A 25,459-nucleotide genomic window follows, 5' to 3' on the forward strand; every position below is an offset into this window, starting at 1 on the left:
ACATGTTGGCAATTTGATCTCTGGTTCCTCTGCCTTTTCTAAAACCAGCTTGAACATCTGGAAGTTGACAATTCACGTATTGCTGAAGCCTGGCTTGGAGAATTTGGAGCATTACTTTACTAGTGTGTGAGATGAGTGCAATTGTGTGGTAGTTTGAGCATGCTTTGGCATTTCCTTTCTTTGGGATTGGAATGAAAACTGACCTTTTCCAGACCTGTGGCCACTGCTGAGTTTTCCGAATTTGCTAGCATATTGAGTGCAGCATTTTCACAGCATCATCTTTCAGGATTTGAAATAGCTCACCTGGAATTCCATCACCTCCACTAGCTTTGTTCATAGTGATACTTCCTAAGGCCCACTTGACTTCACATTCTAGGATGTCTGGCTCTAGGTGAGTGTGAGTGATCACACCGTCATGATTATCTGGGTCGTGAAGATCTTTTTCATACAGTTCTTCTGTGTATTCTTGCCATCTCTTCTTAATACCTTCTGCTTAATATCTTTCCGACTTATTTCCCTCTATATAATAGGCTCTAGGTTCATCCACCTCGTTAGAACTGACTTAGAAGTGCTCCTTTTAATGGCTGAGTAATATTCCATTGTATATATGTACCACAGCTTCTTTATCCATTCATCTGTCAATGGACATCTAGGTTGTTTCCATGTAGATTTGAATTAAGATCTATTAACCTCCAAAGCATATGCCCTTTGCATTATGACAGGGACATCTAGACCAGAGGGTTGATATAACGAGGTATGTTTATTGTCTACAACTTATTTACACACACGTACTAAGTATGTGTCTGGGTGCTGGTGGGCACATGCACACAAAGCATGAAAGAGAGTCTGAATAATGTTTAGTATCTAAGCATATAACAAGGATATTTTATGCAAAACTTGAAAGATGATGCTGTGAACGTGCTGTACTCTTTTGTACTTTTCCAGGTAAGAATACTGGAGTGGGTTGCCATTTTCTTCTCCAGGAAGGAGCTGCTAAACTGGACTAAGTCATTGGGAAATGTGTGCCCCTCCCCAGTACACATATTATTACCAAGGTAATTGAGGATTATGAGGAACTTTAGGTACACCTAATGATTCACAACCTGCAACCTAAAGAGAGAGGTAAGAGGAGGTTGGGACAATGGCATTATTTTGCTGAATTGGTGTTCATAGCAGGATATGCCACTAGAACCCTGATGCTCTTCCAAGCGAGGTTTTGAACTTCTAGCATCAGAATCACATGAAAGTGTTTGATTAAATGCAGGTTCCCAGGCTCTACTAAAAACTTTGAGATCAGAAACTTTGGGTGGGGCCTGGAAATCTGCATGTTAACCACTTTCCTCGCATACTTCTAAAGCTCACTAATATTTCAGAAGCCCTACTTAATCACTTTCTTTGTTTTCTGGGGAAGCTGTTGACTTGATGTTTACCAATGAGCCTCAGATTCAGATCCAGTTGATCTCTAATTATCTGTTTATCCTGGTCAAATAGGACAGGACGCCCATAGAAATGCATCTTTCACCACCAAAGGAAGGGTCTGGATCCCCAGTGCTTCAAACTTTGTTCTGCAACCCAGAGACAAAAATGTCAGAACATAGGCCCATGTGGGACCAGATCAGGATTCCTAGGAAGCCACAGCTGGAATTGTGTATGATGGGAAGAGGGTGTGGACTGACCAGCAGCTTCAGCAAAGCTGCACCCTTTAGAACAGAATTAGGACATGGAGAAAAGAGAAGTGAACCACTGCAAGAGACAGGCCGGTAGCTGGTAGCAACCACATAGTTATAAATATAATGCAGCTGAATCCTCTTTAAAACATGATTTCATTGCAGGCACATAGGCATGTATGCACATGAATTCTGTGGAATGTAGGTCTCTTTAAAGCACACAGATAATACCACATTTCTACTTCTGTCCAATCTGGTCTTCCAGGAGAAATCTATGAAGTGGGACCTTCAAACAGATACTATGTTTCTTATCTGAGTTTTGTTTCTCTTCCTTCCCTTGTGCTACCTTTTCAGTTTATCTTTCCCATCCCTCATCTCTTCAAAACCACCTTCAATGAATTATAATTTTTTTAAAAGTCTAAATTAATGTGAGAAACCAAAATAAATAAATAAATATGAACAAACAAATACTGAAGACTCTAAGCACCCTGTACTAGAAACTGGAAACATTTTCAATCTGAAAGCCCTTTCATATTGAAGAATAAACTGTTTCATTAAGAAAATGCTTTAAAGAAAGGAAATGCAAATATAAAGTGCATGATGCCAGAGAATTCTAAAAAGCTGTACTGCCAAGAACAGTAGAAGATTGGGAGAACATACTGAAAATTTCATGAACTTGAAGCAGATTTAACCCAACAGCCTGCTGTCTCAGGCTTCAAATCAAACTGCGGTGGTGCTGGGGGCAGGGGGTGGTACAGAATTAGATGACATCAGCTTGCCTCATCCTGAGGCCAGACTCCACCATCAGTAGGCAGCCCCACCTGAGTTAGCGCTCTATATTTTCCCCATAGAGGCCCATCCAAGAATAGTGTGCAGGAAAAAAGAGCAGAACATCAAATTATATTTAGAGCACAGTCCCAAATATGGAAAATGCCTTTAAAGGAGTCAATGGAAACAACAAAAGAGTAATAATGGTTTTATCAGGGAGTGCAGTCATTCCTTTATATTTTCTTCTTTAGATTTCCTCTATGCACTAATAGTTCTACAGTGTAGAAACTGTTGCTTAGACAATAGGTACAGCTGTGCCACAGGTTACTCAGTCTCTGGGACATCCCTGGAGGAAGGAGAGAGTCAGCGAGAAGAAATGACAGGGGTTTTGTCAGGCCTATATCTTTAGCCAGATACAAAGCCCCCAGATGTACACCTGCTCTCATTCTGTCTCAATCATGAGCTGTTAATCAAGTTAATTATGAGTGGTTGAAGCCCTGGGAGCCCTTACTGACTGACAATTCAACCTATAATTTTTTTGAGTAACAGAGCCAAACGTGAAGTAAGTCTGCTTCTCTCTTATGAGCCCTATCTTTGGTTTTTGCTTTTGTTTCTGTTTTTGTTTCAGTTTTAGCATCCTTTGGAAATCAGAACAGCATTGACAGACCCCCAAATTAGCAGCAGAGCAGAGTCCAGTAATCAAGAAGCATCCTTTAGCCAAAGGGGGAATGATGAAGGGAGCCTGTCTTTCTGTATTTTATCAATTCTTTGGGTTCTAGGTTTTGGTGATTAAGCTAGAAGATTGCTTCTCAGCCCTAAGCATTCTCCTAGAGGCCTTCTCCATTGGCACAGGTCTAACATGGACCCTAAGGGAAGGAAGTGAATAAGTATGTCATCCAATGACCTCACCCCCAGAAAACAGGCAGGTAAGGCAATTGGGAAAACGGAGCCAGAACACTGAACATCATGAAAGGAAGCTGCTCAAGCAACAGAATCGTCATTTGTGGGCTCTTGAAAACTAGTGTTAAAAAACAGCAGCCTTGACTTTTGTGTTGGAGTTGTAGCATGAGCCTGTCTCATAGACTGTTAATTCTGTACTCCTAGCCCAATCCTGAATGAGTTCCCTGTACACAAATATGATCAAGATGTTTTTTGTCTGATTTCAACCTGTTCCAAGGCCTACTTCCCTTTTCCTCATCTTCTCTTCTCTCTTTCTTGAATTCATTCAGTTATTTATTCCATACACATTCATTGAGCACCTACTATATTTTAGACAGTGTGCTGCCCAGAAATGCAAGATGAGTAGCTATTCAAAGATGGATGAGTCACAGCCTCTTCTGTCAAAGAGCTTACAGTTGAACTGTAGCCATATGTGGGTGTGGCTGGGTGTGTGTGTGTGTTGGGGGGTGAGAGTCAGACACATGGCCTTTGAATGTGATAGTGTGGCAGGACCTATGTAGGGACATTTGTAGGTATGGTGGGGGCACAAAGGGAGAGGGGTCAGTTACCTGTGGGAGTGCCAGTCAGAGATGTCATCATGAAAAGGTGACCCCTGAGCTAAGTCCTAAACATGATCTGGGCAGAGTTTCTAAAAGCAGAAGTGGAGCAAGAGGTAGGGCAGATGCACAGCAGTGGGCTGAGGTGAGAGTGGGGCCTGCTGCCAGGAGTGTGAGTCGGCAATGAGGCTGGAAGGCAGGCTGAGGTCAGAACAAGGGGAGCCAGGCTACCAGGCCTGGACTTAACTCTGCAGGCAGTGGACCACCCATAAGGATATCTAAGCGGAAAAACAAGATCAGACGTATATTTCACACAAGGTATTGTGGCCACAGGCTGTAGGATGTACTGGTGGAAAGAGAGACAACAGGCAGAGGCCTCTTCAGTGGGAGAGCTCATCATAAGAACCCAAGAAGGAACAAGCACCAGAACTCAGCTATGGGGTGGCAGGAATGGGAAGCCAACTGTACGTGAGAGACACTACAGGGAGACATAGGAAGTGGAATCACATAACCTGACAAGAGGTTGTATATGTATAGACTGAGCAAGCTGAAAAACCAACCAGACTTAAGGCTGAGTTACTCAGGAATGTGGTGTGAATTCAGGCAACATCTAGAGATGATGGGGAACTTGGAAATTCCCCTTTTTTGCTTTGGCAGAGCCTTGTATAATAAACATCCTTGAGCATCTATAATGAACAGCTTGGAATACTTGTGTTAAAGAAGCAGGGATCTCACAGAGGTCAGAGCCATTCATGGGCTGTGTGGCCTGGGGAAGCCCCAATTTCCCATTCTGCAAAATGCAGAAGATCATAGAATTTATTACATAGGGATGTTATGGAGAGGAGAGATCAGATAACCCTTGTGCAGTGTTTAGCAGGGAGTCTGACACAATAGCTTTCAATGAATGTTAGCTATTATTACTATTATTAGCACAGGTTGGAGGATGCACTCTATACTGTCAGGGCCTTAATTTAAACTAGCATCAGGAAAAAAATAGCATAAGATAAACATTCTCTTAAAATGCTGTATTTTTGGGGGTGGTTTCATACTCACTTGGCTGAAAATCACACCTCATACTTAATATTTTAAAAAAGTAGAAGCCATGCATGTTTCTAATGGCTTCTCTCCCATTTAGATTGAAATCCAAAATTCTTAGACTGTCTTTGTAAGCCCTGTATGATTTGGCCCAATCTCCCTCTGCAATAACCTCTCTGAGCCCCTCCCCCGCCTTGCTCACTTCAACTACAGACGTATTTAGCTATTCCTCAGACATCCTTGATGTGTGCCCACCTTGGAGTCTTTGAACTTGCTATTTCCTTGACTGGGAGTGATCTTTGCCTGATATCTTCATGGTTTGCTTCCTCACTTCCAGAGTTTACTTAAATGTCATTTCCTCAAATAGGGCCTTTTCTGACCATGCTAAAGTTGTACCCTCCATCAATCCCTATTCCCTTATCCTGTATTGTCTTTCTTCATTGGACTTATTGTCCAATAAGGTGTTCAGACAACATATTATATACGTAGTTATTTATTTCTTTATTTTCTGCCTTCCTCATTATGTTATAAGCTTTGTTCTGTTCTACTTATTATTGTGCCTGAAGTAGAGCCTGGCGCTGCATAGACTCTGAACAAATATTAAATGAATGAAGCACTTCCTCTTGGAAACTCTTAGTTTCCCTAGTTTTCTCTCTGCTTCCTCAGACATTCCTTCTTCCTTACTTTTACTAGGTTTTCTTTTTCTAATGAAAGTTGCTCAGTCATGTCCAACTCTTTGCAACCCCATGAACTATTCAGTCCATTGAATTTCCGAGGCCAGAATACTGGAGTGGGTAGTCTTTCTCTTCTCCAGGGAATCTTCCCAACCCAGAGATCAAACCCAAGTCTCCCACATTGCAGGCAGGTTCTTTACCAGCTGAGTCACCAGGGAAGCCCAAGAATACTGGAATGGGTAGCCTATCCCTTCTTCAGCAGATCTTCCTGACCCAGGAATTGAACCGGGATCTCTTCTTTTGCAGGGGATTCTTTACCAGCTAAGCTACCAAGGAAACCCCATTCTTTTTCTAGTTCAGTTGCTCAGTCATGTCCAATTCTTTGTGACCCCATGGACCGTAGCATGTCAGGCCTCCCTGTCCATCCGAACTCTTGGAGTTTACTCAAACTCATGTCCATTGAGTCGGTGATGCCATCCAACCATCTCATCCTCTGTCGTCCCCTTCTCCTCCTGCCTTCAGTCTTTCCCAGCATGAGGGTCTTTACAATGAGTCAGTTCTTTGCATCAGGTGGCCAAAGTATTGGAGTTTCAGCTTCAGCATCAGTCCTTCCAATGAATATTCAGGACTGATTTCCTTTAGGATGGACTAGTTAGATCTCCTGGCTGTCCAAGGGACTCTCAAGAGTCTTCTCCAACACCACAGTTCAAAAGCATCAATTCTTCAGCATTCAGCTTTCTCTATAGTCCAACTCTCACATCCATATATGACTACTGGAAAAACCATAGCTTTGATTAGTTGGACCTTTGTTGGCAAAGTAATGTCTCTGCTTTTTAATATGCTGTCTAGGTTGGTCATAATTTTTCTTCCAAGGAGCAAGCATCTTAATTTCATGGCTGCAGTCACCATCTGCAGTGATTTTGGAGCCTAAAAAAATAAAGTCAGCCACTGTTTCCATTGTTTCCCCATCTATTTGCCATGAAGTGATGGGACCAGATGCCATGAACTGACTTCTAAATGCTGGTGTTCCTCAGGACTCCATCATGGGCCCTTTTTTTCTCTCTTCACTCTCAGCCTAAATTATCTCATCCATTTCCATGAGTCTATGTACCAGCTTTATGTGGCTTACTTCCAGATTCTATTGCTAGCCCAGAACTCCAGATAGATAGCCGATTGACTGCTTTACATCTTGAATGTATAATAGGCATTTCAAAATTAACATCCATAACTGAATTCTTGACTCCCCTCCCCTTGCCATGCATGCCCCAAACAAAAACCTGCCACCCTGTAGAATTTCTGAATAGGAAGATCCATGTGGCTGGTAAGAGGGGAACACTATTCTGTTTACATAGGATCTTAAGTAAAACCAGAAAATAATCAGTTGTAACAAAGAAGGAGAGGAGCAGATAATAGTAGTATGAAGAGCAGACCCTCTTTGGTACTAGAAAGCCTAGTATTCCTCCCTTTCTCTCACTTTATAACCAATCCATCAGCTAGTTCTATTTTTCCACAAAGTACAATTAAAACCATGGTCACCTCTCCATGTCTGCTCCATGTCTCTGTTCTAGGTCATCATCATTTCACATGGACTCCTGAAGGAACCTTTTAACTCATCTCCTCGTGCCCATTCTTGATTTGAAACTGTTCTCGGACTAGCATCAAGAGTGAGCTTCTTAAACTCTAAACCATGTGACACTTAAAAAATCTCTTAAATGACCACCAACATCCTTAGGATAATACTTGAACCCCTGATACTGGCCACGTCCAGGTCGTTGCTGGTCACTCCATCCTCAGTAAGCACCACACTCCACCTGACTGGATACACTTCAGCAACACCAACCAACCTTCTGTTTGTTCTGAGGATTCACCAAGCTCTTTATTGTGTGAGGCTTTTTCATACACTGTTCCCTCTGTCTGGAATGCACTTCTTCAACTCTTAACATGACTAGCTCCATACCTTTGCATTCTTTCTCATTTTAAATGACATCTCAGAAAGATTTGCCTCTGATCACCTATCTAAACATTTAACAGTTAAATCCGAGTATTATTTTAAGTGTTTAAAATAAGATAAAGCAATCTGAGCCAAGATGGAATAACAGGAAATGAATTTATCAACTGGTCAAAATATATGAAACAATCTTTTCAGAAATGACATCAGGGAGCAGAGGCGAATAATCCCTGAGAGAACAGAAGCAAACAGGGTGAGCCCTGTGATTGCCCCAGGTTGCTGCTCAGAGAGAGTATCCAGAATCCAGAATCAAGAGTAGTAACCTAGGCAGAGCCCTGTGGCCTCCTTGAAAGATGGAGTTTGTTGTCTAGGTAGGCCAAGGTGGCTAGAGTTCACAGGGCAGAGTACCAGACGAAGAGAGCAGCACAAAGAAGAGTTCTGGAAATCTGCTGAGGATCTCCCTTGGAGCTGCAGCTGAATACTGATGAGTGCATGTGTGGGAGGAAACTATACAGTGCCAGGGAAAGAACAACCTGAAAGGACTGGAAGGAACAATCCTTGAAATTCACACAGGGCTAGAAATAGTCTGCGTTTCCATTAGCCAAAGTGGAAGAAAACCCTGCAAATTCATGGGTTATCAGCACAATACTCAGAAGCATGTTATATCGGCAGAGGAGAAAATTAGTCCTAAAGGTTGCTCTAAATCTGAATAACTAAGCATAAAAGCAAACCTCAAAAGGAGGTAAAACTAGACCCAAATTGTTTCCAAAAACATAATACAAAGCACAAGAATATTTATTAGAAAAACATGCAGCATCCAACAGGGTAAAATTTACAACGGTCATCCAACCAAATATTGCCAAGCTTACAAAGAAGCAGGACAAAATAAAACCCATAATAATAAGAAAAATCAACCAGTAGAAACAGACCCAGAAATGACCTAGATGATGGGATGAGTGGACAAAGACAGTCAGTAGTTACTATAATACACTCCATGTTAAAGGTAGAAGACAGATCGACCATGTTAAGTAGAAATATGGAAGACGTAAGAAAGATTTAAATAAAATTCTAGAGATGAAAACTAAATGATCTGATACAAAAAAATATACTGGATGGGTTTAGTAGCAAATTAGATCTCTCAACAGAAAAGGTTAGTAAACATGAAGAAACAGTAGAAACTGAAAAATAAAACACAGAGAACAAAGACTGAAGGAAAAACAAATGAACAGAGTATCAGTGATTGTGGGGCAACTTCAAGGAGCCTAAGGGGGTAGTAAGAGAACTTTTGGGGGTGGATATGTTTATTATCTTGATGGTGGCGATGGTTTCACAGCTGTACACATATGTTAAAACTCTTCTAGTTGTATGCTTTAGATATATGTATTTAATTTACTATACTTCCAACATGTCTCAACCTTGGTATAAAAAAACAATCTGAAACTAAAATCCCAGATAATAACAAGTGGAATGGTGGAGCAGTGAGTTGGGATACTAAGTGAGGGGAAGCAATAGTTTTCTAAGCTTCTTGTCTATTTGAGAAGAATGGATGTGGATACCTGCTAACTGTATAAGTTGTTATAAAAATATGTTTTAAAACAACTATCTTAAAAATATAGATAGCTACAGAATGAAGCAAAATAGAAAGCATGACTTGAAACCAGTGTAAGAAAAAGCAGAGTAAAAAATACTGATCAATCCATCTAAAGCAGAAAAAGGAAAAATAAGAAACCTAGAACGATAGTAAACAGAAACTGAAAATACTTGAATGAAGCTTTTTATTCAAGAAACTAGAAAAAGAACCACAAAATAGCCCGAAGGAGATACACAGAGGGACTCCATAAACTTAAAGCAGAAATAAAAAGGAACAGGAAAACTGTAAAGTTCATAAATAAAACCCAAAGCTTTTTTTTTTTTTAAGATAAGTAAAATAAACATTTGCAAGAGGAAAAAAAGACATGAGGTAATAATAATATTAGGAATGAAAAGGGAAAGCAATATTAGAATATGTATGTTTTAAATTATAAATAAATATTATAAGTATTTTATGCCAATAAGTCTTGTTTTTTAAATCAACTTTATTGAAGTATAATTTACACACAGTAAAATGCACACCTTTTAAATATATTATTTGAGAAATTTTGATAACGATATGCCACTTGTAACCACTACCGCCATAATCAAGGTATAAAATATTTCTGACAACCCAGGAGTTCTCTTGTCAGTTCGCAGTCAGTCCCCTCCCTCTACCTCTCGCTGCTGCTGCTAAGTCACTTCAGTCGTGTCCGACTCTGTGCGACCCAATGGACGGCAGCCCACCAGGCTCCCCTGTCCCTGGGATTCTCCAGGCAAGAACACTGGAGTGGGTTGCCATTTCCTTCTCCAATCTCAGTCAATCCCCTTCCTCTACCTCTTAGCCCTAGGCAACTGCTGATTTGAGCAACCCTCGTGGCTCAGTGGTAAATAATCTGCCTGTCAATGCAGGAGACACAGGTTCTATCCTGGGTCTGGGAAGATCCCCTGGAGAAGGAGATGGCAACCCACCCCAGTATTCTTGCCTGGGAAATCCCTGGGGCAGGTGTGGGGGGGGAGTGGGGGGGTGGTCTTCTATACAATAGTTTGGCCTTTTCTTGAGTTTTGTATAAATGGAATCAAGATATCTATCTATCCTTTTATATATTCTTTTTTTTCACTCCATGAAATTATCCTGCAATTCATCCATGTTAAATATCAACAGTTCATTGCATTTCTTTCCTGAATAGCAGCGTGTTAGTCACTCAGTTGTGTCCGATTCTTTGCAACCCCATGGACTGTAGCCTACTAGGTTCCTCTGTCCAAGGGATTCTCCAGGCAAGAATACTGGAGTGGGTAGGCTTTCCTTACTCCAAGGGCTCTTTCCAACCCAGGGATCAAACTCAGGTCTCTTGCATTACAGGCTGACTCTTCACCATCTGAGCCACCAGGGTAGCTAATAAGGATATACCACAATTTTAAAATCAATTCCTCTTTTAATGATCATCTGGGTTGTCCAGTTTGAGGCTCTTACAAATACAGCTGCTATGAAAATTCATTTCCAAGTGTTGTTTTTTTTTTTTTCATTTCTCCTAAATGAATGGAAGTTCTGGGTCTGATGGTAAATGTAAATTTATCTGTATAAGAGACTGTCACTGTATGAAAACCCTAGTTGTGTCACATCCTTGCCTACATTTTACAGCACTATAAGTGGAAACCTAAATGAAACAATTTTCTAAACAGGAATATTACCAAAATTAGCTGAAGGAAAGTGGGGAAACCTAAAGAGTAATAACCATGCAAAATACTGAAATGATAATCAAAGGTCAACTCCATTCTCCATAGATATACTAGGATCAAAGCGTTTTATTAGTGAAGTTCTATCAAATTGTCCAGGAATAGATAATGCCATTGTTCTTCAAAGTGAACAGAGAAAAAGATGGCAGTTCATTTTATGGTTGCTTATACCAACATTTTGTACGGATCGCATGGAAAAAATCCATCATTTAATATCACTTCAATCAAGGAGGCAAAAATCCCACATTGAGTATACTTTAAAAAATAAACAATGCCAAGCATGATTGAGAAGAGGTTATAGTAGTAGTAATGGTAGGATGCTTTAACAGAAAAATATAGCAATATCATTTACTATACTAAACAAAGGATAAAACCACATGGTCATCTGAGAAGATGCACAAAAAGCATTTAAAAATATTTTAAAATCTTGTTCTTGCTTTTAAAACATATATATACAACATGCATACACATACTTAACCAAATAGAGACAGACAGTTCTCTGGGAAGCACATATCCAAGAAAATTGACTGACACTATTTGAATCAATTTGAGAATTCAGCAGTGTCTAAATACACAAGATTAACACTAAAATGAACATGTTTCTCTACACATCATCAGTAACTAATTAGAAAACATAATGGAAAAAAGAAACATGTATAATACTTCTATATACATTCTAGGAATAAAACTAAGAAAGGAATAAAATGAATCAGACCTTTATGAGGAAATCTATAAAACTTTATTCAAGGACGGTATTTAATATCCCAGCCTCTTACTGTGTTTCCTTTATAATACTTGTGAAAAACTTTTTAAAAACCATGTTCTTAAGTAATGTTTAAGAATCAGGGCGGAAACCAAATCAAATCATTCTGGTTGGTTCTCTTGCTTTTGTCATCTTACCTGCCCCTCCCCCCATTAGACTGTAAACTTTTTGAGGGAAAAGATCTCATTTGTGGTGTTCCTCCCTCTGTCCACCCAAGACCTTTCACAGTCTTGGCACAGAGTTGGCCCCTTACAACCATGGTGGTGGTGGTTGTTTAGTTGCTAAGTCATCTCCGACTCTTGCGACCCTGTGGACTGTAGCCCGCCAGGCTCCTCTGTCCATGGGATTTTCCAGGCAAGGATACTGGAATGGATTACCATTTCCTTCTCTATGGGATCTTCCTGGCCCAGGAATCTAACCCAGGTCTCCTGCATTACAGGCAGATTCTTTACTGACTGAGCTATGAGGAAAGCCCCCTTACAACTGTAAAGCACCTATTTCTGCTTTATTGACTATGCCAAAGCCTCTGACTGTGTGGATCACCACAAACTGGAAAATTCTTCAAAAGACGGGAATACCAGACCACCTGATCTGCCTCTCGAGAAATCTGTATGCAGGTCAAAAAGCAACAGTTAGAACTAGACCTGGAACAACAGACTGGTTCCAAATAGGAAAAGAAGTACGTCAAGGCTGTATATTGTCATGCTGCTTATTTAACTTCTATGCAGAGTACATCATGAGAAATGCTGGGCTGGAAGAAGCACAAGCTGGAATCAAGATTGCCGGGAGAAATACCAATAACCTCAGATATGCAGATGACACCACCCTTATGGCAGAAAGCGAAGAAGAACTAAAGAGCCTTTTGATGAAAGTGAAAGAGGAGAGTGAAAAAGTTGGCTTAAAGCTCAACATTCAGAAAACTAAGATCATGGCATCTGGTCCTATCAATTCATGGCAAATAGATGAGAAAACAGTGGAAGCAGTGACAGACTTTATTTTTGGGGGCTCCAAAATCACTGCAGATGGTGACTGCAGCCATGAAATTTAAAGATGCTTCCCCCTTGGAAGAAAAGTTAGGACCAACCTAGATAGAATATTAAAAAGCCAAGACACTACTTTGCCAACAAAGGTCTGCCTAGTCAAGGCTCTGGTTTTTCCAGTAGTTATATATGGATGTGAGAGTTGAACTATAGAGAAAGCTGAGCATGGAAGAATTGATGCTTTTGAACTGTGGTGTTGGAGAAGACTCAAGAGTCCCTTGGACTGCAAGGAGATCCAACCAGTCCACCCGAAATGAAATCTGTCCTGAATATTCACTGGAAGGACTGATGCTGAAGCTGAAACTCCAATACTTTGGCCACCTGATGCGAAGAACTGACTCATTGGGAAATACCCTGATGCTGGGAAAGATTGAAGGCAGGAGGAGAAGGGGACGACAGAGGACGAGATGGCTGGATAGCATCACCAATTTAATGGACATGAGTTTGAGTAAACTCCCAGGAGTTGGTGATGGACAGGGAGGCCTGGCATGCTGTGGTCCATGGGGTCGAAAAGAGTCAGACAGGACTGAACGACTGAACTGAACCGAACCGTAAAGCATGGAAGAACCTGAAGCACTGGCTGGTCCTCTTCACCTACTTTGAAGGATATTACGCAATAATGTACAGAAATTTCTCCACGCCATCCTCGTGACAACACCCCCCCCACCGACTCATCTCCACCAATCAGAATGCTTGGCACCCGTGCCCTAGCTCTCCCTCAACCCCGCCTCCAAGGTCGCACGAGGCGGAGTCTTCCGGTCTCAGGCTGTTTTTCTCCTGGAGAGGCCGATGCGCCTGCGCACCGCGCCCTGATTGGCTGAGAGCTGAGGACCTGCGCGTGCAGGCCACAGCCTCGGTTACTAAGGGCGGGAGCCCGGCGAGGGCGCCGGCTGCTGGTGCTGTCTCAGGCTCGCTTCAAGGCCTGGCTACGCTCACTATGCCGAACCGCAGGGCCAGCCGCAATGCCTACTATTTCTTCGTGCAGGAAAAGATCCCTGAACTACGGCGGAGAGGCCTGCCTGTGGCTCGCGTCGCCGATGCCATCCCCTACTGTTCCGCTGACTGGGCGGTAAGGCTGGAGGCCCATGGCCCGGGGCCAGGCAGTTGGCAAGTGGGAGAGTAAGGCGGGAGGGACAGAGGCCTTGAGAAGGCCAGTGACCTCTGGGCCCTGCTGGAGAGGGAAGAAGCTCCCCGTCCCCAGTCGAGGGCAAACCGACGCCGGAACCGCCTCCCAGTAGTGTCCAGGCGTCTGCTTGCCGGGCCCCGGGCACTAGGCCCTCACTGCTGCTGCTTGTTTTCCCTTTCCATCTCCTCAAGCTCCTGAAGGAGGAGGAAAAGGAGAAATATGCAGAAATGGCTCGAGAGTGGAGAGCTGCCCAAGGGAAGGACTCCGGGCCTTCGGAGAAACAGGTAAAGTTAACCGGAGAAGAGCAGCCACCTGCCTCACAGGTAGGCGTGCTCAGTAAATGCTGGATGAGTGAATGGATTAATGTCAAGAGTAGACGACTGGGTGATTTGGGTGAGTGCAAAAGAGTTTTTCATTTTTTTTCTTGGCGTCAGAATGCTTGCTGAAAAACGAGCAGGCTCCTGAACTAGGGCACACGTTGGTTTCGTTTGATGGTGAAGGCCAGGGAAAATCCCAGTAGGAAGCCTGCAACCAATAAACCTTGATTAGCAAAAGGGAGTGTTGATATTTAGGATTTGTACTAGATCGCCTCTAAGGGTCCTTGTGAATTCTTTTATGATTGAAGAATCTTTTTCAGGTGTTTAACAGTAGTTTGGTCCATTCTCTCTTTTTGAATGACACCAGTCTGTGTTTAAAATATTGAAATAACAGTATCTGTGGATGTTGATTAATGTTTTGTGTGCCTTAAAAGGTAAGAGTTGAATAAAGTTTATTTGAATTTATGTCTGTGTAGCAAAATGTTAAAGCGCTGAATAAAATCTGTTGCTTATTCATATGTGGAAAAGGCAAGGTAAATGTGGAATTTTACCCCCTTCCTCTGTCTTCTTCCCATTCTGACATAGCAAAAATTCTGTTCTTATTATAAACTGCTAACATTGGATTGAAATTCAATAGTTTTGCTTGTTTTAGGTTTGAGAGATTTTTATATTATGGATTTATGTTTGAGTAGAAGCTCTACTCAGTTGAATTCGTATTAATACTTAATTAGATTTGTGAGCCCCGATTTTTTTTTGTCTTCTTTTCACTACAGTTTCTTATTTCCCTTCAAAATAAAAGTCATGTTCTACATATATATCATTGAGACTTGAAGTCAACACAATCTGGTTTTTACTTTGAGTGAGGAAAAAACAGTATTGGAGTACTTCGGCAAATGATATTCTTTTGGCCACTGGACAAGCATGCGTTATGTGACTCCATAGGATTAGATTATCAGTAGTGGGGAAATGGCTTTCAACAATAATTGGATTGGTTATTTACCACCTAGCCCCTTGATTCAAAATATTTTTAGATTTTGCCATCCTCTGCCTTTGGGTGTAGGTGTTATAAGCATTATTTATGTACTCATTGGGTTTACTGGCTTGGAGTGGTTATTAAAGTAATCTATGGGTTGTTTCAAAGTTATTTTGCTAAATTTAAGTATATGTTATAAAGTGGGCAAGAGTTTAAATATATGGTCAATGATTACCTTTCTCTTTAGAAACCTGTTTGCACCCCATTGAGGAAGCCAGGCATGCTTGTACCAAAGCAGAATGTTTCACCCCCGGATCTGTCAGGCTTGTCTCTAAAAAGTGATCAAGGTAGAGTAATCCTACAGTGTTTTGCTTATATAAATTTGGGCACTTAAAATTCTACATTATGTTGATCAGTAAACTTGTCTTCATTTTAATTCTGCATTTCAAAGTAATTGACTCTGGTGTTCAAACATGATGGCACGAAAGTTGTAAAAGATCAGGTAATATGCATTTGTTGAAGTAATACTGGGTTTTTGTTTTTTTTTTAAAACAAAAATCTGGTCTCTTGATTTCTACCATTTCATATGTTATTAGATGTACTTTTTGAATTCGAGTGTTTATAGCTAGACACTTAAATATGCTTGTTTTAAAAATAAATTGAGCCTAGGACAGCAAAGAATATAGTTAATCAGAGTCCTTGCTATTCCTTTTGGCTGTTTTTTGTTTTTGTTTCTTTTTTAATTAAATGTGTTCTGACTTTGTTAAAAACTTACTAATCTTTAGCACTCCTTAAGTGTGGCCAATCCTGGTAAATAATACCCTTCTTACATTCTCACATTTCTTTATTCCTTTAGAGAATTTATAAGTGGTCTTTTGTGTATTGGTAAAAGGTAAAGAGTGAACTAAAGTGTCCATAGTTTGTACTAGAATTTTTCTATACTGATTCTACTTGGCTTTATTTTCCATACCATTATATTTCTTGAATATGGGTCACAGCTTTTCTTAAGTCATTACTCACATTTAAGTCTTATGTATAGCTAAGTTATGTAGAGCTAGCTGTAAGTTTGAATAATTTTGTTATTTCATGCAAAAAATGGTTACTGCTTTAATCCTTGGTAAATGTTATAAAAATTTATTTATCTGATACACCTGATTTATTTTCTCTTTTCTAATTCATTTAGAAATATAGGAACAGAAGGAGAAAGGTTCTAAAACTCTTGTTTTTATCAAGGAGTATATCTTGAGATGCTTATCTGTTTGTGTTGTCTTTTTTTTTTTTAAAGCTCTCCTTGGAGGCATTTTTTATTTTTTGAATATTTTTAGCCATGGCGAGCTACCTCCTCACTGTGAACAGCGCTTCCTCCCTTGTGAAATAGGCTGTGTTAAATATTCTCTCCAAGAAGGTATTATGGCAGATTTCCACAGTTTTATAAATCCTGGTAAGTAGCCAATTAGAGTACATGCTAGATGTTAAAAAGTTACTTTTTTATATTGATCTTATTCAATAGTAGTATTTTTCTTAAAAGCTGTTGCATGGGTGAGTTCTTCAAATGTAGACTGTTTGAAAACTATTGAGAATGAAGTGTTGACAGAGTTTTTGGTTTAAGCTTTTAATCTCAAATAAGCATTAAAGTAGGAGGAGAGTGAAAAAGTTGGCTTAAAGCTCAACATTCAGAAAACTAAGATCATGGCATCTGGTCCCATCACTTCATGGGAAATAGATGGGGAAACAGTGGAAACAATGTCAGACTTTATTTTTGGGGGCTCCAAAATCACTGCAGATGGTGATTGCAGCCATGAAATTAAAAGACGCTTACTCCTTGGAAGGAAAGTTATGGCCAACCTAGACAGCATATTCAAAAGCAGAGACATTATTTTGCCAACAAAGGTCCGTCTAGTCAAGGCTATGGTTTTTCCTGTGGTCATGTATGGATGTAAGAGTTGGACTGTGAAGAAAGCTGAGTGCTAAAGAATTGATGCTTTTGAACTGTGGTGTTGGAGAAAACTCTTGAGAGTCCCTTGGACCACAAGGAGATCCAACCAGTCCATTCTAAAGGAGATCAATCCTGGGTGTTCATTGGAAGGACTGGTGCTAAAGCTGAAACTCCAGTACTTTGGCCACCTCATGTGAAGAGTTGACTCATTGGAAAAGACCCTGATGCTGGGAGGGATTGGGGACAGGAGGAGAAGGGGACGACAGAGGATGAGATGGCTGGATGGCATCACCGACTCGATGGAGATGAGTTTGAGTGAACTCCGGGAGTTGGTGGTGGACAGGGAGGCCTGGCATGCTGCGATTCATGGGGTCGCAAAGAGTCGGACACGACTGAGCGACTGAACTGAACTGAAGCATTAAAGTTGAGCAGATAGAATGCCTGAAAAAATCTGTAGCCTGCTGTTTGCTTATCTGTAGTCTTAAAATTTCCTGAAAGCTTTGCTCTTTTCTTTCTTTACCCCATTCTTCACCTCAGCAGTTCTTAGTTTTTAACTTGGTGTTGACTTGTAACCTTGAGCAAAATATTTATCCTTTCTGAACCTATTAATTAATCTGTAAAGTAGGGATAATACCTGTTGGAGAGCTGTTCTAATGTGGGAGACCTGGGTTCGATCACTGGATTGGGAAGATCCACTGGAAAATGAAACGACCACCCACTCCAGTATTCTGGCCTGGAGAATCCCATGGACAGAGGAGCCTGGCGGGCTACAGCCTATGGGGTCGCAAGAGTCAGACATGACTGAGCAACTTTCACTTTTACTTTTCTAAAGAATACAGGAGATGGTATGGAAATAGACTAGTATTTAAAAGACTTTCAGCTATTATTATTCCTACTATTCCACTCCATCGAAAGCAGTTAGTAATGAACACATAGGATTTGATTCAGTTCTCAAGTTGGTAGATAGTAGTTAGGGGAGTATGAGGAATATATAGGGAGAACTATTTGGGGAAAGAATAATTTCGTCTTTGGTTTTGTCAGTTGCTTTAAAATTCATTAGGACAGTCCAGCACTTTTCCTTGTTTTGAAATAACAGGAAAACAAATTTTCCTACTTAATGAGAGTTGCTGCTTAGGATAATTTTTGAGCAGGTGTAAAACGTTAAAAAGGCAGAACTTGGAGACTTTCCTCTGAGAAATTTGTCAGTTATCTTGGTATATCAAGGGCCTCATGGACTGTGGCCTTTTTATGGACTCCTGGCTAAGACTGCTTTAGCACAGATTTTCTTCACGTAGTATTTCTTTCTCTGTGAGGACTAACTTTTTAAAGTAGTGTGAATAATATACCAAGATTCTTTGATAGTCATCATACCATGGGTTAGGAAAAAACTCCTGTGAGGTTTAAGTCTTCTATAATTTCACATAACAATAGCAATTACCTTTGTTATGATATGGTCATCCTATGGAATATTACTGTAGTACAACCGAGAGCTTATGGATTTCTGCATCTCTCAATGAAATATTTTAAATTACAGGTGAAATTCCACGAGGATTTCGTTTTCATTGTCAGGCTGCAAGTAAGTATAAAGGAGTGGGATAGAATATAGGCATTGAATATAAGCTACCTGGTTAAGATGCTCTTTAAACAGACACATAAAACACTGGGGGAAGATAATGTTAAATTATTGTTGGTAAATCTTAAAAGTGGTAGTGTATGTAAGCCTTAAAAAATTTTAAATTACAAGCAATGATAGAATAATGTCATTTTCCTTTTCTGGAGATTGTGTTGTTTTTTTTTTTTTTTTCCCTCTGCTTATATCCTTTGGCTTGAAGATCAGTGGCTTTTACTGGCCAGGTGCTTAGGTAGGTCTTCTAACAGGTATAAGGTTATCTAGATTTAGGGCTATTCACGGAAACGTCCATTCAAAAGTAAAGGGGGAAAAGTTTATGCTTCTAAAGTAACAGAACAATAGTGTTAAACAGATGAAACAGCTATGAATTGATTTTTCAGATGAGGAAAACAGGTTTTCCTTGTACCCTTTTCTAGAAAAGAGTACATAGGTTTCTATGTAAAGTACATAGTACATAGGTTTCTATGTAAAGTATCTTGCAACCAAAGGATGTGTCTGTGTAAATCTGACCTCTTGTACTCTTTTCTAGGAACTAGATTTTAACCAGTTTTTTTTATCTCTTTTCAAATAAAAATCAGGATAATAGGTTTGTTTGTTAGTTTTTATTCAAAATGTCAGTGTTTAAAAGTTTTTTCTTAAAAATGTAGACAACTAGTCTGTAGAAGTGTTTGAAATTAGAAATAAGTTTTTCAAATCTGCTATAACAAGCAGCTGTTTTGTAATACTTATTCATTTTTGATAGTGTTCTTTGAGTTTTTCCCAGTCTTAATAAAAAAATGTGTTAGTCCCTTTTTTGTTTGTTTGGTTTTTCTGAGTCAGAGCCGTGGGCTTTGGAATAAGGAGTTTAAGGCAGTCTTTTAGTAAGTTCTCTTATGTAGCTTTGGGTGAAAAAAATGTATAGAATAAAAATGCTGTTGTATCTTTGAGATGTGAACCCAGCTCATCTCAAGTGTTAAATTGTCTGAAGCTATTTGGCAAAATAGGTAGTAGTGTAAAAGTAGAAACTTAGCTGGTGAATTAATTTCACCTTTTTACTTAAGCTCTGTTTATGGTTTGTTCATCTCATGAATGCATTGGAATCCTTATATGCCAGACACTCATTTGTGAGAATGCCCCTTACTGTTTATTTTGTTTCTGATTAATTTTTTTAAAAAATCATTTTAAAAACTTATTTTTGCAATGGTCTCAAAATTAAGTGATTAATAGAAAGTGTGGTTCTTGAAAACAAGCCTATTAAGGTCTCCAGGAATGTTTTCTCAAGTTATTTTTCACACTGTTTGAAACGAAGCACGATGTTTTTCATTCAGGAAACCTAAGATACTTGGAGCTTACCAATTTAAGCATGTCTTAAATTGCCAATTTGATAACCCTAGGGAATGTATCAATTAAATAAGATAAATGACTGTATTAGAATGACAGCTATGTCAACATAATAACTGAAGATACCGAGGATAGTGTAATCCAGCTGATGTCTCACACAATGACACACTGAAAGAGATACACATGATTAATAGCTAAGGACAGTACATTCAGATCTGCCTGACGCTCCTGTGCTATCTGGTCTTTAAGAAGTACGTGTGAGACCAAGTGAAGTCTTCATGGGCATTATGGTTTAGCATGTTACATTGAAGAATTTTAAAATTGGAAGAGATTTTGATAGTCTCCCGTGTCCCGCCCACCCCTACAATGCTCCTCTGAATGGGAGTTCAGGTTCTGTGTGTGTTGGGGGTGCGGGGGTGGGTAGGATATTTGGGCCCTCTCATTCTCCAGTGCTTCACCAGAGGCACTCTGCTTCTTTCCTTTTTATAGTTAATCATTTTGAGAGATAAGTTCTGCTTTAACATGAGCCAAGCCTTAGAAACTGCTTTCAGCTTCCTATATGGAAGGTCTATCAGCTTTTAAAATGAAGCTTCATACACATATAAAAAAGATTATAACATTCACTTAAAATTTAAAGAATATTAATGAACAGCAGTGCACCTGCCGGTCAGCTGAAAAAATAGCACTTTGCTGTTATCACTGAAGGCCCCTATATTTCTCTCTGATTTCATCCCCCCTTAAGAGAACCACTTTTCTGAATTTTGTGTTATTTCCTTTGTTTTATGAATAGTTTTATGATAAGTACATATTTAAATAATGTATTTTATTTTGCTTGTTTGAACTTCTCGGTCGTGTCTAACTCTTTGCAACTCCATGTACTGCCCCACCAAGCTCCTCTGTTCATGGAATTCTTCAGGCAAGAATACTAGAATGGGGACTTCCCTTGTGGTGCAGTGAATAAGACTCTGTGCTCCCAATGCACGGGGCCTGGGTCAGTCCCTGGTCAGGGAACTAGACCCCACATGCCGAAACTAAGATCTGGGTCAGCCAAATAAATACATGTTTTATTAAAAAAAAAAAAAGAATACTGTAATGGGTAGCCATTCCCTTCTCCGGGGCATCTTCCCAACCCAGGGACTGAACCCAGGTCTCCTTCATTGCAGGCAGATTCTTTACTCTGAGCCATCAGGGAAGCCCCACATATTCTGTATATTTCTGTGTATTTTTTAAATGACGTCTTTCCCACTATTTCTCTGTTGGATTGTTTGTCATCTTTATTGGTGTATGGAAGTTTATAGTATATCTGTTTTTATTGATTATTTTAGTCGTGTGCAGATACCTGTTTTCATTTTTCTCTTATGGGTATTTTAATTTACAGCAGTTTTTTTATTTTTAATGTAGTAAATATATCAGTTTGTCCCCTGATAGTTTGTGGGTACTTGGGGTCTTATTTAAGAATTCCCTTTTACTTTTTTTGTAGTAAACTTTAAAGAATTTATTTTCACTTGACCTACTTATATTTCTCAGAATGAGAATATATACATTATTTACCAATAAGTGCTTAATGCTTTAAACTTATAATTACCTTACTTGCAGAAATTTGGAAATCATTCCAATTAACTGGAAAAAAATACAAACATTTTTTGTTCTTATAATTCAAAGTATATTTAAAATAAAATTTCTACAGCAGCCAAAACCTTTAACCAAAAGTTCAGAACTGCAGTCTCTTAAGGGTAACAAAATGGCCACATACTAATTATCTTGATTATTAACACAGAAAAAGAAATATTTGGCTCTTAAGACTGGCTAGCATTTAGTACAGTTTTACTTTCTGGGCATACAAAGCTGTCTTTATTTCATCTGTTCAAACACAGACAATTGCTCCAATTTTAAAGTTTAAATGAACTTTCAACATTTAATATTGGTGATGCTTGCTAAGATTTAATAACTTCCAGCAATGAGAATCATAAAATGACCACAATTAAAATTATCCTAAAGGACTTAACTACTACACAGAGTAATCTGCTATTCAATAGTGTTTTTGAATTACATGGTATTTTTTCACAAACATAACACCGCATTAAATATCTTGTATACCAATTTGTAGTTACAATAAGGATTGGGAGGTTAAGTTCCAAAGATAATTATGTAATTAGTTTCACATAACATTGCAAGACAGTGCAAATTTCAGGCAAAGTCAGCATTAGGAATGCAGTCTGTTGATCACTACAGTCCATGGAGTCGCTCATACTCTAAGGGGATGCTGCTGCTACTGCTGCTAAGTCACTTCAGTCGTTTCTGACTCTGTGTGACCCCAGAGACAGCAACCCACCAGGCTCCCCCGTCCCTGGGATTCTCCAGGCAAGAACACTGGAGTGGGTTGCCATTTCCTTCTCCAATGCATGAAAGTGAAAAGTGAAAGTGAAGTCGCTCAGTCGTGTCCAACTCTTAGTGACCCCATGGACTGCAGCCTACCAGGCTCCTCCGTCCATGGGATTTTCCAGGCAAAAGTACTGGAGTGGGGTGCCATCGCCTTCTCCAACTCTTAAGGGGATGCTCATCTATAATGGGCACCATCTTAATTCAGTCATGGTATTAATACTATGCTTCCAAAATCCAAGTAGATAAACAGTGAAATGGACTCCTGCTTTACAAATCATCTATTAAATATGCCTATAAAACTAAAAAAATTTTTTCCGAAAGGTCAAATGAGTTACACTTATTTTATCCTTAAACCCAGGTAAAGAATTCCCTTGTCCTTGAAGGCCATGAAGATATCTTTATTTTATAGTTCCAAGATCTTATTCCAGTTGGAATTGACTTGGGTATGATGTGAGGTAGAGATTCCGTTTCTTTTCCCTGTGGGTAATCCCGCTGTCTCATTTATCGAATGATCAGTGTGTCCCCATGAGCAGTGCCACCTGTGTCAAGCCATACTTCTGCTTATGCATGAGTCTTCTGGATATCTTCTGTCCTGTTAATCTGCTTGTTTTTTAGTGCCCGTATATTGTTAAAACAATATTTTCATAATGTTTTTACTTTGTTTTTTTGGAATATTATGGCTGTTCTTGTTTCTTTGCTCTTCCACATACAATTTATCGTGCTTCACAGAAAGGCTATTGAGATTCAGAATCTCCCGATTTAGAATCACAGGATTCTAATCTTAGGATTTGGGGGCTTTTTAGGGGAGTGTTTGTGCATTTTTATTTTAATTTTTATACATTTTTTAAAGATTACTTTCCACTTTTGGTTATTACAAAATGTGGGTTATATTCTCCATGTTGTACAATACATGCTTGAGTCTATATATTATGCCTCATCCTTAGTACCTCCCATTCCCCCACCCCTGTCTTGCACCTCTGCCCACTGGAAGCCACTGGTTTGTTCTCTATATTTATAGTCGTCTTTTATATTCACTAATTTGTTGTAGTTTTTAGATCCACATACAGTACTGATCTTGGTCTGATTTATTTCACTTGGCGTAGTGTCCTCCAAGTCCATCCGTTACAGCAAATAGCAATGTTTTATTCTTTCTTAATGACTGGGTAGTAGTCCTATGTATGTATATATCACAGCTTCTTTTTAAATTTTTATTTTATATTTGAATATAGTTGATTTGGGCTTCCCAGGTGGCGCGAGTGGTATAAAAAACTCAGGTGCCAGTGCAGGAGAGGTAAGAGACATGGGTTTGATCCCTAGGTTGAGAAGATCTCCTAGAGGAGGCCACAGCAACCCTCTCCAGTATTCCTACCTGATGAATCCCATGGACAGGGGAGCCTGATCGGCTGCAGTCCATGGGGTTGCCAAGAGTTGGACAGGACTAAAGCAACTTAGCACACACAGCACACTCATGATTTACAATATTGTGTTAGTTTCAGGTGAACACAAACTGATTGTTGTACACACATGTATATCTGTTGTCCAGATTCTTTTCCCATGCAGGTTATTATAGAGTATTGAGTAGGGTTCCCTATCCTTGTTGATGATCAATTTTATATATAGTAGTTCAGTTCAGTAGCTCAGTCGTGTCCAACTCTTTGCGACCCCATGAACCGCAGCACTCCAGGCCTCCCTGTCCATCACTAACTCCTGGAGTTCACTCAGACTCATGTCCATCGAGTCGGTGATGCCATCCAGCCATCTCATCCTCTGTCGTCCCCTTCTCCTCCTGCCCCCAATCTCTCCCAGCATCAGGGTCTTTTCCAATGAGTCAGCTCTTCGCATGAGGTGGCCAAAGTATTGGAATTTCAGCTTCAACATCAGTCCTTCCAGTGAACACCCAGGACTGACATTCTTTAGGATAGACTGGTTGGATCTCCTTGCAGTCCAAGGGATTCTCAAGAGTTTTCTCCAACACCGCAGTTCAAAAGCATCAATTCTTCAGTGCTCAGCTTTCTTTATGGTCCAACTCTCACATCCATACATGACCACTGGAAAAACCATAGCCTTGACTAGATGGACCTTTGTTGGCAAAGTAGTGTCTTATGTATATGTTAATCCCAAACTCCTAATTTATCCCTCCTCTCTTTACCTTTCCCCTTTGGTAGCCATAAGTATGTTTTCTAAATCTGTGAATATGCTTCTATTTTGTAAATAAGTTCATTTGTATCATTTTTCTTTTTTTAGATTCCACATATAGCAATGCCATATATATCTTTGGCTTACTTCACTTGGTGTGATAATCTCTCTAGGTTATAGAGATTGTCTATGGGTCTATCCATATTGGCTGCAAATGGCATTTTTGGGGGGAGGCCCCTCCCCCCACCGCACACAATGTGGTATTTCAGTTCCCTAACCTGGGATTAAACCTGTGCCTCTGCAGTGGAAGTGCAGAGTCTTAACCACTGGATGCTGGGTAAATCCCTCCAAATGGCATTATCTTATTCTTTTTTTTTTTTTCCATTGTATATATGTACCACATCTTTATCCATTCATCTGTTGATGGACATTTAGGTTGCTTCCATTTCTTGGCTATTGGAAATAGTACTGCAGTGAACATTGAAGTGCATGTATATTTTCAAAGTATGGTTTTCTCTGGATATATGCCTAAGAGTAGGATTCTTAGATCATATGGCAACTCTCTTTTTAGTTTTTTTAAGAAACCTCCAGACTTCTTTCATAGTGGTTGTACCAATTTACATTCTTACCAACAGTGTAGGAGGTTCCTTTTTCTCCATACCCTCTCCAGCATTTACTGTTTGTAGACATTTTGATGATGGTGATGATTTTGATTTGCATTATAATTTTTATTTGAATTGTAATCAAAATTATAGTGTAAATTCATTTTATAATTGTAATGCAAATTTATAGTAATTTATATTGTAAATTATAACAATTTATAATATAATTTGCAATAAATTATAATGGAAATTTTATAATTTGTAATGCAGTTTTTATGTTATAAGATTTATAAAAATATAAAATTTTTAAAATTTTATAATGCAAATTTTGAAAATAAAA

General features: G+C 39.5%; 1 protein-coding gene across 3 annotated transcripts in view; it reads left to right on the plus strand.

Moving 5' to 3' along the window:
* The window catches only part of MAEL (maelstrom spermatogenic transposon silencer), a 72,272-nt gene that overhangs the window by 2,334 nt on the left and 44,479 nt on the right, over positions 1-25,459 (plus strand). Inside the window, exons 2-6 of one of the 3 annotated variants that reach the window (XM_070363204.1) lie at positions 13,683-13,766; positions 14,015-14,107; positions 15,361-15,460; positions 16,399-16,554; positions 18,584-18,625. In XM_070363204.1, the coding sequence (XP_070219305.1) occupies positions 14,051-14,107; positions 15,361-15,460; positions 16,399-16,554; positions 18,584-18,625 (355 nt within the window). In that variant the 5' untranslated portion in view covers positions 13,683-13,766; positions 14,015-14,050. Of the gene's footprint in view, positions 1-13,337; positions 13,767-14,014; positions 14,108-15,360; positions 15,461-16,398; positions 16,555-18,583; positions 18,626-25,459 lie in introns of those variants that run through there. The other 2 variants (XM_005909812.3, XM_005909813.2) reach the window with 2 other exon arrangements.

This window comes from Bos mutus, chromosome 3 (assembly GCF_027580195.1).
Source record: "Bos mutus isolate GX-2022 chromosome 3, NWIPB_WYAK_1.1, whole genome shotgun sequence".
Classification (NCBI taxonomy): domain Eukaryota; kingdom Metazoa; phylum Chordata; class Mammalia; order Artiodactyla; family Bovidae; genus Bos; species Bos mutus.